General features: G+C 42.3%; 1 protein-coding gene across 11 annotated transcripts in view; it reads right to left on the minus strand.

The window, feature by feature from the left end:
- The window catches only part of LOC136651510 (poly(rC)-binding protein 3-like), a 116,461-nt gene that overhangs the window by 14,510 nt on the left and 88,104 nt on the right, over positions 1-13,847 (minus strand). For 8 of the 11 annotated variants that reach the window (XR_010794524.1, XR_010794523.1, XM_066627983.1 and 5 more), the window contains exons 10-12: positions 13,296-13,371; positions 11,515-11,567; positions 7,997-8,166 (exon numbers count right to left, since the gene is read on the minus strand). Coding sequence is in view for 9 of the 11 variants with exons in the window: in XM_066627983.1 (XP_066484080.1) it covers positions 7,997-8,166; positions 11,515-11,567; positions 13,296-13,371 (299 nt within the window). In the remaining 2 variants the exon portion in view is untranslated. The other 3 variants (XM_066627985.1, XM_066627981.1, XM_066627982.1) reach the window with 3 other exon arrangements.

A 13,847-nucleotide genomic window follows, 5' to 3' on the forward strand; every position in this document is an offset into this window, starting at 1 on the left:
TAATAACTATAATTGCAATAGGAAAGACAAAAATCAAGTGCCAGTATTAAAACAATCAATAAACAGTAGTCATTAGAAGCTAATCCAAAGGAAAGGCCTTCCACCCTGCTTAAAAGAGGCAAGCTTCTGCATTTGTAGCAGTGCTAGGAAGCTGATTCCTAACCTTGGAAGCAACCACCAACAAGGCTTGGGGGGGGGGGGGGAATTGACCAGAATAATAAAAGTTCCTATCAAAGAAGGTGCTATGTTAAAAATTCCTGGGTCAAACAATTAAGGTGAGCATCTTGAATTTAGCCCCAGCCCAGTGACGGTACACTAGCTCAACTCTAGGACCTCTGGCTCTGCACTGGTGTCACAAGTTAAATTACTGCCCTTAAATTACAAGCTGAACTGGCATGTAAAGAGGCACCTGAATTGTCCATGGCGCCCCTTTTGTCAGTGCAAACATCAGCGCACAAGCTCCAAACCTTCCTTCACTGCTACAGCTGCTTTCTCCAGTGCCTGCCTGGTGACAGCCCAGGCAAGAGCATGCTGGGAATGGGAGAGGAAGTCTTCTGCTCCAAGCATGCTCCCACCCAGCCTGTTTTGAAAGTGACTGGGGAGGCAGTGTGGTGGCAGAAGTGGCATGATCCTGTGCCAATCACTTTCCTGGAGGGCAGTGGCTCCCTGCTTCCTCCTCCAGCTGCACTGCCAAGATTTCTCATTCCTAACAGCAGCATAAGAGGAAAAGCTGAGTCACCACTGCCTTGCTCCAGCCTCAGCTTGATCACCTAAAAGGAAAGTGAGTGAGAAGGGGATCAAAGTACTGGCAGGGTGAAGCCGCTGGGTGGGCAGCAGGGTGGTGGAGATACCAGGCAGGGGCAGAGTAAGAATCTCTCAAGCAGTTTGCTGTTTTCCCCAGCCCACCAAAGCAGCTGCTTCTTCCAGACTTGTGGGTGGGCTGGCCCTATTATCATCCAGGAATGCCAATTCCAGCAGAAGGAAAGGTGACCTTCTCAAGCAATCCTGTCAGTGCCTACATTGGAAAAACCTACATAATCTTTCAAAGGATGGGTCTATGAGTTACAGCCGGCTCCTCCCCAGAAAGTTTATGGAGCTATTCAAATCTGATGCCAGTTGTCCTCGTTTGCACACATCAAACAAGGATCTTGTGAGCACCAACCCTAGAGGAAGAAAATGTTTAGAAAGTGTTGGTCCTTTCCTATCTCATGACATGTATGCTATTGAGTAGAAGAAACCCAAATTTTCTTGGGTGCACTTCTAAAGAGACTCAGTTTCACAGAAAGCAATTCCACTGTGTGGCAGAAACTATAGATGTTTAGACCATAGTCCTCAATCTTCTCATTTAGAACAGTCACCTTGATTTCAGAGGGACTACACCAGAATTGTCCTATGAGAATTGCAGTTTGAGTGGCAGATTAGTCTTTGGGGGGGAAAAACTCAATTCTCTCTCTCTCTCTCTGTCTCTCCCCCCCCCCCCAGTTTACAAAGGGACATTCTCTTAACAGTTGATCAACTTTTAAAGCTAAACCTCAGGAAAATTTTGGCAAAAAATGTTTAAATGTACGGTACATAGTCGCCACTTTACATTTTCACTTTACATCTGTTCCAAAACTTATCTGTGTAACTGACACTATGGAAAATCAGTATTTGATGCTTTTGAGTTAAGTCTGTCCCATGTAATTCTGCTTGTTTGCTACCATGGTGAACTGTTTTAACGTTTGAAGAATTTCTGAAGAAAGTTGCACCAGATACATAAAAGGAACTGCATCCTTAGAGACTGATGATGACAGGAGATTCCTTCTCATGTATCATCATTTATCTATATTTAATATACTGCAAACCAAATACACATTTTGGATTGGGTTTCTAAAAACAAAGGCAGACTTCAAAAGTTTAGGGAAGTCCCTTTCACGGAGTCCCAAGAGCTGGGACTAGGATGGGATAATGACATTCAGTGTGAGAATCAGATTTCAAAGAATGCTCTGCCTGTTACAGACCATTCAATCACAATAGTGGAGCTTGCTCCAGAGGGAGAAAGGTCCCATTCTTGCTGCATTTAGGATGTGCTTGGATTTTAGTTGCAGCTCAATATGGTGTAATCAATAAACTGCATTGTGGCAACAGAGTTAATTGAGATACAGTGATACAGTTTGTCCTAAACCTCTGTTTAGGTAGGCATGCATTCCTGCAGATTTATGTATTTCCATGCTTTTTGCCCCGAAATGTTTTTAAAACTTGGACATGAACATTAACAATGCACAAAGAAAGCATTTAAAAGTTTATAATGAAATCTTACACTCTCCTTTCAGAGGAAATGTGCTCTGGTTGGATGTAGTATGTTGAACACAATATTCTGCTTTGCATGAAATCAAACAATTTCTTGTGTTGAAAAATAAATCTGCATTCTTCCATCTAAGTCATATTAAAATCTTCAAGGACAATGTATTTTTCATCAACAACAACAATAACAAAAGGAATACTGCTTGAAAACTATTTAAAATGCATTTTTTAAGTTTTTTCCCTTTAAAAAAATTTCCTTTCTCATTGCTTTTTTAAAAGATGATTTCAGGAGCATAGCTTTAATCCATTTTTGCCCAGCCCACAGCTGTACACATTTGGTCCCTGTTGCGTATATGCAATGTTAGACAGCAATGGCTTAATCTGAATTGAGTGGCGACTGTACAACATTTTTCTCAGGGCAGAACTACAAGGCATAAAGAACCCAGGACTGGCACCAAATCAGCAGTCCTGAATCAAGCTCCTGCCGTCTCCTTCCACACAGTATGTGTACCTCACATCCTTCTCCTGTGCATTTCCCCCTGCATTAATTAATTTTGGTAGACAATTCCTCAGCATGGTGACACCAGAACACGAAATGAGTTGCACAAGGTAAGGCAACAGGTTATGCAGGAGGTGCTGGAAACTCAACAGTGAGCTGCCACCCTCTGAAGAGGCTACGGGAGCAATCCTTACCAACTTTCTAGCACTGGCATAGCTGTGCCAGTGGGGCATGTGCTGCATCCTGCAGTTGGGGGGCAGTCACAGAGGCCTACTCAAGATAGGGCAATGTTTATTCCCTTACTTCGGAGTTGCATTGCCCTTATGTCAGTGCTGGAAAATTGGTTAGGATTGCGGCCTAAGTGATACAGGTGAGAAAGGAAATATAGGATGTCATAGAATCATAGAGTTGGAAGGGGTCGTCAAGGCCATCTAGTCCAACCTCCTGCCAGAAGCAGGAAAATCCTTTCTGGAGCATCTCCAAAAAGTGGCTGTCAAGCCTCTATTTGAACCAGCAAGGGAGAACAAACCACTTCCCTCAATAATGGTTTCCATTGCCAAACTACTCTTACCACTAAGAATGTTTTCCTGATACCCAACCAAAATCCCCCCCACTGCCTCCTCCTTCCTTCAACATAAAAGATGCCTCTTCAAATCATCCTAGATGTCCTATCCCAACCACATTTTGGGAAACAGAATGTTGGACTAGCTTGCTCCAGTTCTTATGTTCTTATGGCATAGTCTAGGGAAGAGATTAGCAGGACATCAAAAATGGGTATTTGATATATTCCAATGAGTGGCCTGTTACATTTATAAGTTGAATACTGTACTTGGATCTCTCCTATGGTTTTTATATTTAATTTAATTTAATTTAAAGGTTATAGACAATATAGGCAAGAAATACACAACCTGGGGCTTCAGTTTGACCCTCCTGGGCTTCCCATCTGGTCTTCAGCGTGATCCCAGTCCCAAGCACTTCAGCCACACATAGGCAAAGAACTCTTTGCCATTAGCCATATTGGAACAACATCAGAGCCTTCACCAGACCCCTATCCTTGGCTATGCACCTCCAGACCCAAGCAAAGAACTATGTGTGATAAAAAGCCATTGTTGCAAGGAAAGCGCCCTACAGGTAGACCACAGCTGCGATACAAGGACATCTGCAAGAGGGATCTGAAGGCCTTAGGAGTGGACCTCAACAAGTGGGAAACCCTGGCCTCTGAGCGGCCCGCTTGGAGGCAGGCTGTGCAACATGGCCTTTCCCAGTTTGAAGAGACACTTGGCCAACAGTCTGAGACTAAGAGGCAAAGAAGGAAGGCCCATAGCCAGGGAGACAGGCCAGGGACAGACTGCACTTGCTCCCAGTGTGGAAGGGATTGTCACTCCCGAATTGGCCTTTTCAGCCACACTAGACGCTGTTCCAGAACCACCTTTCAGAGCGCGATACCATAGTCTTTCGAGACTGAAGGTTGCCAACTAACTAACTAACTAACTGTACAGTACATACAAAGGTATGTCAAAGCCTCTGTTATCGTTCACATCTGGGAGGCAGGCTTTAGAGACCTTTTACTTCTGTTTCTGTTTAAGCCATTTCTGCCCAACGCTGCATATATGTAACGGGCCAAATGTGTACACCTGTGGGCTGGGCAAAAATGGGTTAAACAAGAACGGGAGTCAGGAATGTTGAAACTGCTGACCAATCGGCCTGATCGCCATTCAGAATATGGCCCTTATGAAAAATTAGTTGCTGACCTGGGATATGGGGTTTGCTATCTTTGACCTAGAAGCTGTACTTGCAGGCGGCAGCTTTTAAGAGTTTCATCCTGCCATACCAAAGCCACTAGAAGTCATCAGAAGAGTTCTCATACCTCACAAAAAAGAGAAATTACTTTTGACTCAGTTGAAACTCCTCAAAGAGGGCTACTCAACTGCATGGCTCCTATGCTAACAGAAAAGCTCCTCCCACCCCAACAAATATTTCCATGAGAAACAACATTTCCTTGCTGAGTTCAGCAGCTGAATTGAAAAGGCCCTTTTCCTTTGTTTGCCTGTGTAACTACAGAATGTAATTTATTTACACATTATCTCAAGAGTCTTTATTTACAAATGGAAGCCATTTTATGTAGATACATTAGCCACACAGTAATACGTACATAAGATACTTGGACTTAATTGAATGCAATGGTTACAAATGCCTTCCACCTAGAAATCCGACAAGAAAAACAACACTTTTGTTTCTACAGTATCCGTAGTGTAGCATTGCTGAGCAGTTGTCTTCTTTGCAAAAGGGTGTTAAAACGATTTCTTACATCCCAATCCATGATAACCATCAACAGAAATATGAGAGTTCACAAGCTTCTCTAAGTAAGTCAGAGACAGGTTTGTTCACTAGCATAAACTTTATCTGGTGAGCAGCAAACTGCAACTTCATTAATAAGTACTGTATTTTATTTGCATGCTTTAGCTGTCCGGAAGATCATAAATTGTTATCTTCTGTGATCCAGAGGCATGCCATATGGTGTTTGTGCAACTAAAAATGAAGGGGTCTATTCTCATCTCGATGTGTGGGGAATCCCTGAACACCAAGAGAAGAACATATCCTTAAGGGTTAAAGGAGGGAACACATTTTTATTTGATCACAGGGCTTCAGGAACTGATTTATATTCACTATAAAGAAGGCAAATTGCAACAGCTCAGTACTGCTTTGAATTTGGGAGCAGGCTAGCACTGAGACCTTGGATACCTAACCAGCCTGTCCTTAAAATGCAAAACCAAGAGAAGGCCAAGCTTTATTTGCTGTAAGAATTAGCTGATGCAGACAACCTTTTTGGTTTGTTATTTGTCAGTGGCCCAGCATTTTGGCTGCCCAAAGGGGTTGCACTGCACAAGCCAAGGGGTGTGTCCCACGATCCATTATTGTATGATTGATACTGACGATGAGGCAGCATTTTGACTGTGCATAGCTGTGCATGTTCGAAGAGCCAACACTGCACAGAATGCACAGGCACACACATATCTTAGATCAGTGTTTCTCAAACTTTTAGGGAGATGTACTCCCTAAGTATGTTTTTGCAGGGGAGGGTCGAGGGCAGCTTTGCAATCCCCAGGATCCTGTCGCTAAGGGGGGCAAGAGAGGGTGCTTTTGCTCACACAGGGCTGCAGGATATTGCACAGGATATTGCAGGATATTGCAGGAGGTCCCTGCAGGATATTGCAGGAGGTCCCTATCACAGTGCAGCCCTCCACAGGGTTCCTTGAGGCCTGGCATGTTCAAAACAAATGATCACAAAGCACCTCCCGGAAACCAGAAAAGCTTTGTGCTGGCTTATTTTGAATGTTCCAAGCCTCAGGGAGCCCTGCGGAGCTCCCTGCACCTCCTGCAATGTCCTGCATCCCTGTGTGAGTAAAAGCACCCCTCCCTCACCCCCCTTAGCGACGTGATCCTGGGGATCGCCTTGATGGGGGAAACTTTACGGAGGTAAACCACTGTCTTAGATTGTAAACCCCTCCACTGATATCCCTAGGCATACCAGAGCCCTGAGCAATGCCAGTACAGTCAGGTCATCCCTGATGCCAAGCAAACTCTGGCAGTGTTGAAAAAGGAGTTTTGCTGCTATGACAAGTTTTGAAACTTTGTAGTACCCACAAAATATTTTTGAGAGGGTAGCTTGATGTGAGAGAGGGTATCAAGAACAGTACCAATACTAATTCTGCATGTTGACATGGTTTAGAAATAGAATTGTACAGCATCAAGAGAGTGTGCTTTTTTTCTGAACTTACAAGGTAAAAATCAAATTTAGCATTTTTGTAAAATTAGAATGAAAAGAGAGACTTAAGTATCCTCATCCACTTAACCAAGAAACCAATGCTATAATTGATGTGCTGCTAACTCGGAAGTATTAGCTGGGAAGCAAGTGTCAACACTTGCTCACAGGGTAGCAGATACTTCCACTTGGCCCCTTTAGTATGCATTTTTATGTGGCATTTTTGGAAAACAAACTCCTGTATCTCTCTGAGTAGTCAAGTTCAATAACATACCATGGAAGCAAGTTCAATAACCATGGAAGCAAGTTCAATAACATACCATGGCAGCAACTTCCAGCTACTATTGTAAATTATGTCATCCTTGCAATCTGTTTAATGATAGTTGCTATTCTGGTGAGTTGGACCAATTAGAATAGGGTTCTGCAACAGGTATTGTCTTCTAAGTCAGTGTTTCTCAAACTTTTAGGGAGATTTACTCCCTAAGTAAGGAGGGGGCGAGGGCAGCGATGTTACTAAGGAAGGCAAGGGGAGCACTTTTACTCACACAGGGCTGCAGGACATTGCAGGAAGTGCAAGGAGCCCCGTGCAGAACTCAGCAGGGCTCCCCAACATTCCAGGCTTGGAATGTTCAAAACAAGCGATTGCAAAGCACCTCCTGGAAACTGTCCTGCAGTCCTGTGAGAGTACAAGCACCCCCCTCACCCCTCCCTTAGTGACACGATCCTGGGGATCACATTACCGCCCTCGCCCCTCCCCCACAAAAACTTACTCAGGGAGTAAATCTCCCTAAAAGTTTGAGAAACACTGACTTAGAAGACAATACCTGTTGCAGACGAAGCCGCTTTCTATTCTAATCGGTCCAGCTCACCAAAATAGCAACTCTCATTAAACAGATTGCAAGGATGATATAATTTACAGTACTAGCTGGAAATTGCTTCCATGGTATGATATTGAACAGATACTTGACAAGTCAGAGAGGGACAGGAGTTTGTTTCACAAAAATGCCAAAAATTCTGGAGGTTGCGTCACTGCCTCCTCCCCTTTCCCCGCCCCTTAAAAGGACGCGGGAAGCTTTACACTAACTGGTGGGTCCAGTTTGAGAACCACTATTCTAAATAATTTAGGCTGCAATCCTAAACACACTTTCCTGGGAGTAATTCCCACGGAACACAATGGGGCTTACTTCTGAGAGGACATGCGTAGGATTGCACTGTTAGTCTACTGTTTTTGTCTTGTAGGTCAGGTGAATGAATACAGGCAGACTGGCATACCTGCTTTTGTCAATCAAGGTAACTGAAACAGCCTCAGCTTAGTGCAGCTTAGCTGAAAAAGCCTCAGCTCAGTTTTCCATAAGAACAATTGCCGTGAGGGTACAGGACATAATCTTGGCAGATGCTTTTTGAACAAGAGAGGCAGTGGATTAAAAGCATTACTTACAAAATGAACTTACCTTGCATTAATGAGGTACTGTGCTAGGCTGATGTTTGCAGGTGATCCTGTGATTGTTACTTGTCTTTCAGCTGAGCCTTCGGTGGCATTTGCAATCTTGATCTGTGCTCCTGACATTTGCCTGATTTCATTTATCTTACTGCCTTGTCTGCCAATAATGCAACCTATTAGCTAGAGCAGAATAAAGACAGAGTTTAGGGGATGTGAAAAAAGTGAAAACCATCTCCCAGAAACTGAAGGTTTGCTATAACATTTCAAGCAGGCCCAAACTCTGGCAGCAGATCGGGGACGTCATCAAGGTCTTGGCATCAATGGGAGCACGTTTCCTTGACGAAGAGCAGTTGAGGCCAGATTGGGACCACAGCAGTAATAGGGCCAAAGTCTCCTTTCCCACTGTGGTACTAACTCAGTGGCTATTTATCATTTTGTAAAAAATACGCATTTTAAACCATGTGCTTAATGTTGGACCCTGGGATACTGAAAGTGAAACCACTCACACACGCATGCAAAAATTAAAAAACAAAACAGTAGTAGCTTTTTGCCCTCCCCCCCTATAATTGTCATTCTGAGCTGGGCAGAGGCCACGGGCAGCCGTGTGTGGCCTCTGCTGGGCTCAGAAGACCCTTCGGAGGCAAGAGTTGCAGAGTTCCCCTCGCCTCTGGAGGGTTTGGGGGGGGGGAAGTTCCCTGGTTTCATGTAACCATGGGGAGTTCTGGAACAGAACAGGCAACTCCAGAGACACGGAATTCTATTCTTAACAGTTGTAGCCCAATCCTAACCTGTGCTGGAGCAAGCAGGCAACAGTAGCTTGAGACACTTAGAACGGGCACAGGGGCCCTGTGTCGGCTCAGAGTGCTGTTTGGATTGCACTCTTGGTGTGTTAGGGTAGAACTCTCACAGCTGTTTGCAAGTTGGTGAAACCCTTTTTTTTTATTTCAACAGGGCCTTCGATGGGATTGTCAACCCACTAAGTTTGACCTGGAATCTCAGGGAAGCAACACTGATCTCCAGTTGACCATTGAAAGCAATCCCAGGTATTTTCTCAGGGTCTCAGGCTCAGCTTAGTGACATAATGTCAAGGTGAGAAAAATAAAATATCCAGGAATTGCTTCCAACAAAGTCAGCAAGCCTAGCCTTCAGAGATATGTGTGTAGCTGAGTGGCCTTTAAACAGGTTGTTTCACTGCCAAACTTAGAAACCACAGATACTCATAAGTCGACCTCACAGATAAGTCGACCCTCACAAAACTGAGGGTAGGTTTTGAGCCAAAATAATAATAATAACTTTAATAATAATAACTTTATTTTTACCCCGCCTTTCTCCCCAAAGGGACTCAAGGCGGCTTACAACAGGTTAAAAACAGATTAAACAACATAATTAAAAAACAGATTAACAACATAATTTAAAAACAGATACAAGCATATTAACACATATCATAAATGTGATTTATGATTATCATAAATCATAAAAACGGTAAAAGAGCATAAACATAAAAAGGTAAAAAGAGCTTAGAGCAGCAAGTCATAAAAGAATCAGGCCTGTAAAAACATACTAAAAGATGTTGAAAAGATGTTAAAAAGGCCGAGAACTCAGAAGGCTTATTTAAACAGAAGGGTCTTCAGGCCTCGCCGAAAAGTCTCAAGAGAGGGAGCCATTCTTAAGTCAAGGAGAAGGGAATTCCATAGCGTTGGTGCCACTACTGAGAAGGCCCTATTTCTAGCCACCACCCCACGTACCTCCCTAGGCGGCGGCACTTGTAAAAAGGCCTTCTCTGATGACCTAAGAGGACGAGCCGGGTTGTACAGAAGCCCTGGCCCCAGGGCTTATGAGAGTTGTGAGGAGGCTTTATGAGGAGTAAGTGCTGCACTTCCATAGCAGCAGCCCTCATACATCAACAGTCTTTACAATTTCTATAAGTGCCTTCATTTCTCTTCCTGTTTGGAGAGGAAGCAAAAATGGCTGCCTCTGAACACCATAATTACTAGTAAAATTTCTCCTTTTTTCTCCACTCCTGTGTCCTGCTTCTCAGCCTAGTCCCACACCCCACTTCACCAGACTGCTGCTAAGCTTCCCAGAAGCTTCTGCTTTATTTACTGTATTGACCAGCTCATGGATCGTTTTAGCAAGGCCTGCCAAGATTTTGGACTGACGATCAGCCTAAAGAAAAAACAGGTCATGGTTCAGGATGTGGACTCACCTCCCTGCATTACAATCTCTGCGCATGAACTGGAGGTTGTCCATGACTTTGTGTACCTTGGCTCAACGATCTCCGACACTCTATCTCTCGATACTGAGCTAAACAAACGCATCGGTAAAGCAGCTACCATGTTTTCCAGACTCACAAAGAGAGTCTGGTCCAACAAGAAGCTGACGGAACATACCAAGATCCAGGTCTACAGAGCTTGCGCCCTGAGTACACTTCTGTATTGCAGCGAGTCATGGACTCTCCGCTCACAACAGGAGAGGAAACTGAACACTTTCCACATGCGCTGCCTCCGGCGCATTCTCGGCATCACCTGGCAGGACAAAGTTCCTAACAACACAGTCCTGGAACGTGCTGGAATCCCTAGCATGTATGCACTTCTGAAACAGAGACGCCTGCGTTGGCTCGGTCATGTTGTGAGAATGGATGATGGCCGGATCCCAAAGGATCTCCTCTATGGAGAAGTCGTGCAAGGAAAGCGCCCTACAGGTAGACCACAGCTGCGATACAAGGACATCTGCAAGAGGGATCTGAAGGCCTTAGGGATGGACCTCAACAAGTGGGAAACCCTGGCCTCTGAGCGGCCCGCTGGGAGGCAGTCTGTGCAGCATGGCCTTTCCCAGTTTGAAGAGACACTTGGCCAACAGTCTGAGGCAAAGAGGCAAAGAAGGAAGGCCCATAGCCAGGGAGACAGACCAGGGACAGACTGCACTTGCTTCCGGTGTGGAAGGGATTGTCACTCCCGAATTGGCCTTTTCAGCCACACTAGACGCTGTTCCAGAACCACCTTTCAGAGCGCAATACCATAGTCTTTCGAGACTGAAGGTTGCCAATACAATAAGTAGACCCAGGTTTTCAGGCTCAATTTTAATAAGGCATAAATTTTTTGACTTATAGGCAAGTATCTATGGTAATTTTTTCACTATGTGTATGTGATTTTAGTCCATATATGTTTAATGATGGCTATGGTGCTAGCCTTTGAGAGTCTTGGAAACTGTGTGGTTTGACTGAGTGAAGGTAACAAATGCTATTTTCATGTGTTTTTTTACTTTTCTGAAGGCATTTAAATCCACTGGCATCTGAAGTGATGCTGGATCTGCAGATACTGAGGTCACACCTGTATTTCCCTTGGATGGAACAGAGCAAAGTAGTCTGAGTTCATCACAAAGGGAAATTCTGAACCAGGGTCTTCCGATCTCTTTCTCACCATCTATGCTACATTACCTCTGATACAATCGATAGAAATCAACTAGGGCTATCATACTTTCAAGCACGGAAATGTGTTGTCAAGGTCAAGAGAAATAAAGTGTACTTACATCATTTGGAATAGTGAGCTCATGGGAACTGGTCGGAGTACTGGCATCCAATCCTGATTTGAAGAACAAAAGAAAATAGCCATTATAACGGTCATTATGAAATAGGTAAAAAAAAATCACATTTGTCATTCAGAAGATTTTTTTCTTTTAAAAAAGAGTGAAGCGAAGAAAAATACTGAACAAGTAGATTAACAGAAAAGAAAGCTAGAGACACAGATATTAGAGCTATGTACTAATTGGAACTTATTTTGGAAAAAATCTTTAAACCCACCAATACAATAAAGAGTATCTATGATGCTGTTAAAAAGTAAATAGAAAATGGGTGATTTCACTTAACAATAAAATTTGAAATCCAACAATTTGTTGTCAAAAGTAAACATGGCTCAGTTTTGATCTGCCAAAAAAGAAAAAAAGAAAAATGTGGAAATCTAAGATCAACAAAAGGACATAAAAATTGTTAAAATATAGAAATATGGAGGAAAATGAGACAAACTATTATGTTATTCTGGGGATTAGTCTTTTCAGAGGGTGTTGGAAAGGGTGTTTTAAAAGGTAAAGTACAAAACACCATTAGGTTGCAATATGTTAGACTAAATTTGGGTGGATAAAAGGAAAATGCTTAGGAAAAAGCAATTAATGTGTTAACACTCTATGTAACAGATCCACACAGTCCACAATAGTACAAGGAACAGATTCAGGAGCAGCATGTCAATGAAAATAATAAAGAAAAATGAATGTAATGCTTCTTTTAGAAATTTTTATCAGATACATCATATGTCAAAAGCAGTGATGTTCATCTTAATTGTGCAAATTTAAGCTAAGGTTTGTAGTGGTTGTTTGTTTGTTTGATTTTTTTTTTTGCCACAAACAACCAATTAATTTAAATTAGATGGTATTTTCTGTTGTGAACTGTAAATTTCCTGTCAACAGATGTACTGACTTTGCCTATTCAAAATGGTAAATAACTCTGTTTCTCATAAAAGTTTTGACGTATATGATAAAAATGTTATTACTTGCCATACAAAGTATGTACCAGTGTATAGAGCTTGTCTTTTGAAATTCCATACATCTTCAGTACATGGACATGTGTATCAGAAACATTTATAAAGTACTTTATAAATTATTTTTAATACCTCTTCAATGAGGAAAGCTCCCAGAGGCTGAATAAGGAATTTTGTTCATTTCTTTAGAAGAAAATATTTCAGTGAATACAGTAATATAGAAATCCAATAAGAATTTGAGATGATATATTTTGCCTTTCATTAACCCTTGAACTCTACTATTCTCTAAAATACAGTATCATAGAGTCATAGAGTTGTAAGGGGGACCTATAAGTTCATCTAGTCCAACCCCCTGCCAGTAGCAGGAAATCCTCCTAGTGGATCTCCAGCAGGTGCCTGTCAAGCCTCTGGTTTATATGGGGCTTTTGCAAAAATCAAATGTACAAATTTAACAATTAAAACATCAGGCACATGGCACATCTTCTGCAGTGCATAATAATATATGAAGCCTAAACAAAAGAAATCCCAGTTCTTGAGTTGCAGTAAAAGAATTAAGATAAAGCACAATTAAACCAAAACAAAGCAAAAATGTTTAGTAATGACAAAAGCAATCTTATAAAGGGGATCACAGGGAGGAAAAACAACAACAACGAAGATTAATGTGTGAAAACAAAAGGAGCACTGGCCATTTACCACATTTAGTAATCCAAATGTTGCAATGACCATGGGAAACAGAGCTGTTAAGAAGAAGGACATCCCCAGGGAGTCATGGGTACGTACCAGGGAAACCAGGGGTGGTCTGCCCAAGGGGAGTAAAGGGGGGATGCTGCATAGCCAACTGGTGAAGCTTGGTCAACTGCAGGGCAGGATGGGAAATTAGAACTAACCAATCAAATGGAATTATTTCAGAGTAGAGAAAACCATCTTAACACGTTTCAAAACTGGATTAATTCAAATTAAATTAAAAAGGTTTCAAATCATTCATTCTAGTCTACATTCTAGAAAAATAAGTTAAATGACATTGCTACTGTTATTACATGTAAATGGCTACTGTTAATATCTTTAAACTATTGTTCTGTATAATTACACATTTTTAAAAAACCTTAAATATATCCATGCATAATAGGAAAAAATAAAAAGTAATTTGTATCTGGGCCATTGTACTTTCTAGCTGCTCTTGTACAAAAGTTATTTGAGAAAGATAGGGTTTGGGAATATGATACATCATTAAGGAGAGGCTTCTATGGGTGTTTCCTTGATACTTAAATACACAGAAAGTAAATGCTGCCCAGAACAAATAGAAGAGAAAATAGAAGATAGGAAGTAATTTAC

This window comes from Tiliqua scincoides, chromosome 5 (genome assembly GCF_035046505.1).
Source record: "Tiliqua scincoides isolate rTilSci1 chromosome 5, rTilSci1.hap2, whole genome shotgun sequence".
Classification (NCBI taxonomy): domain Eukaryota; kingdom Metazoa; phylum Chordata; class Lepidosauria; order Squamata; family Scincidae; genus Tiliqua; species Tiliqua scincoides.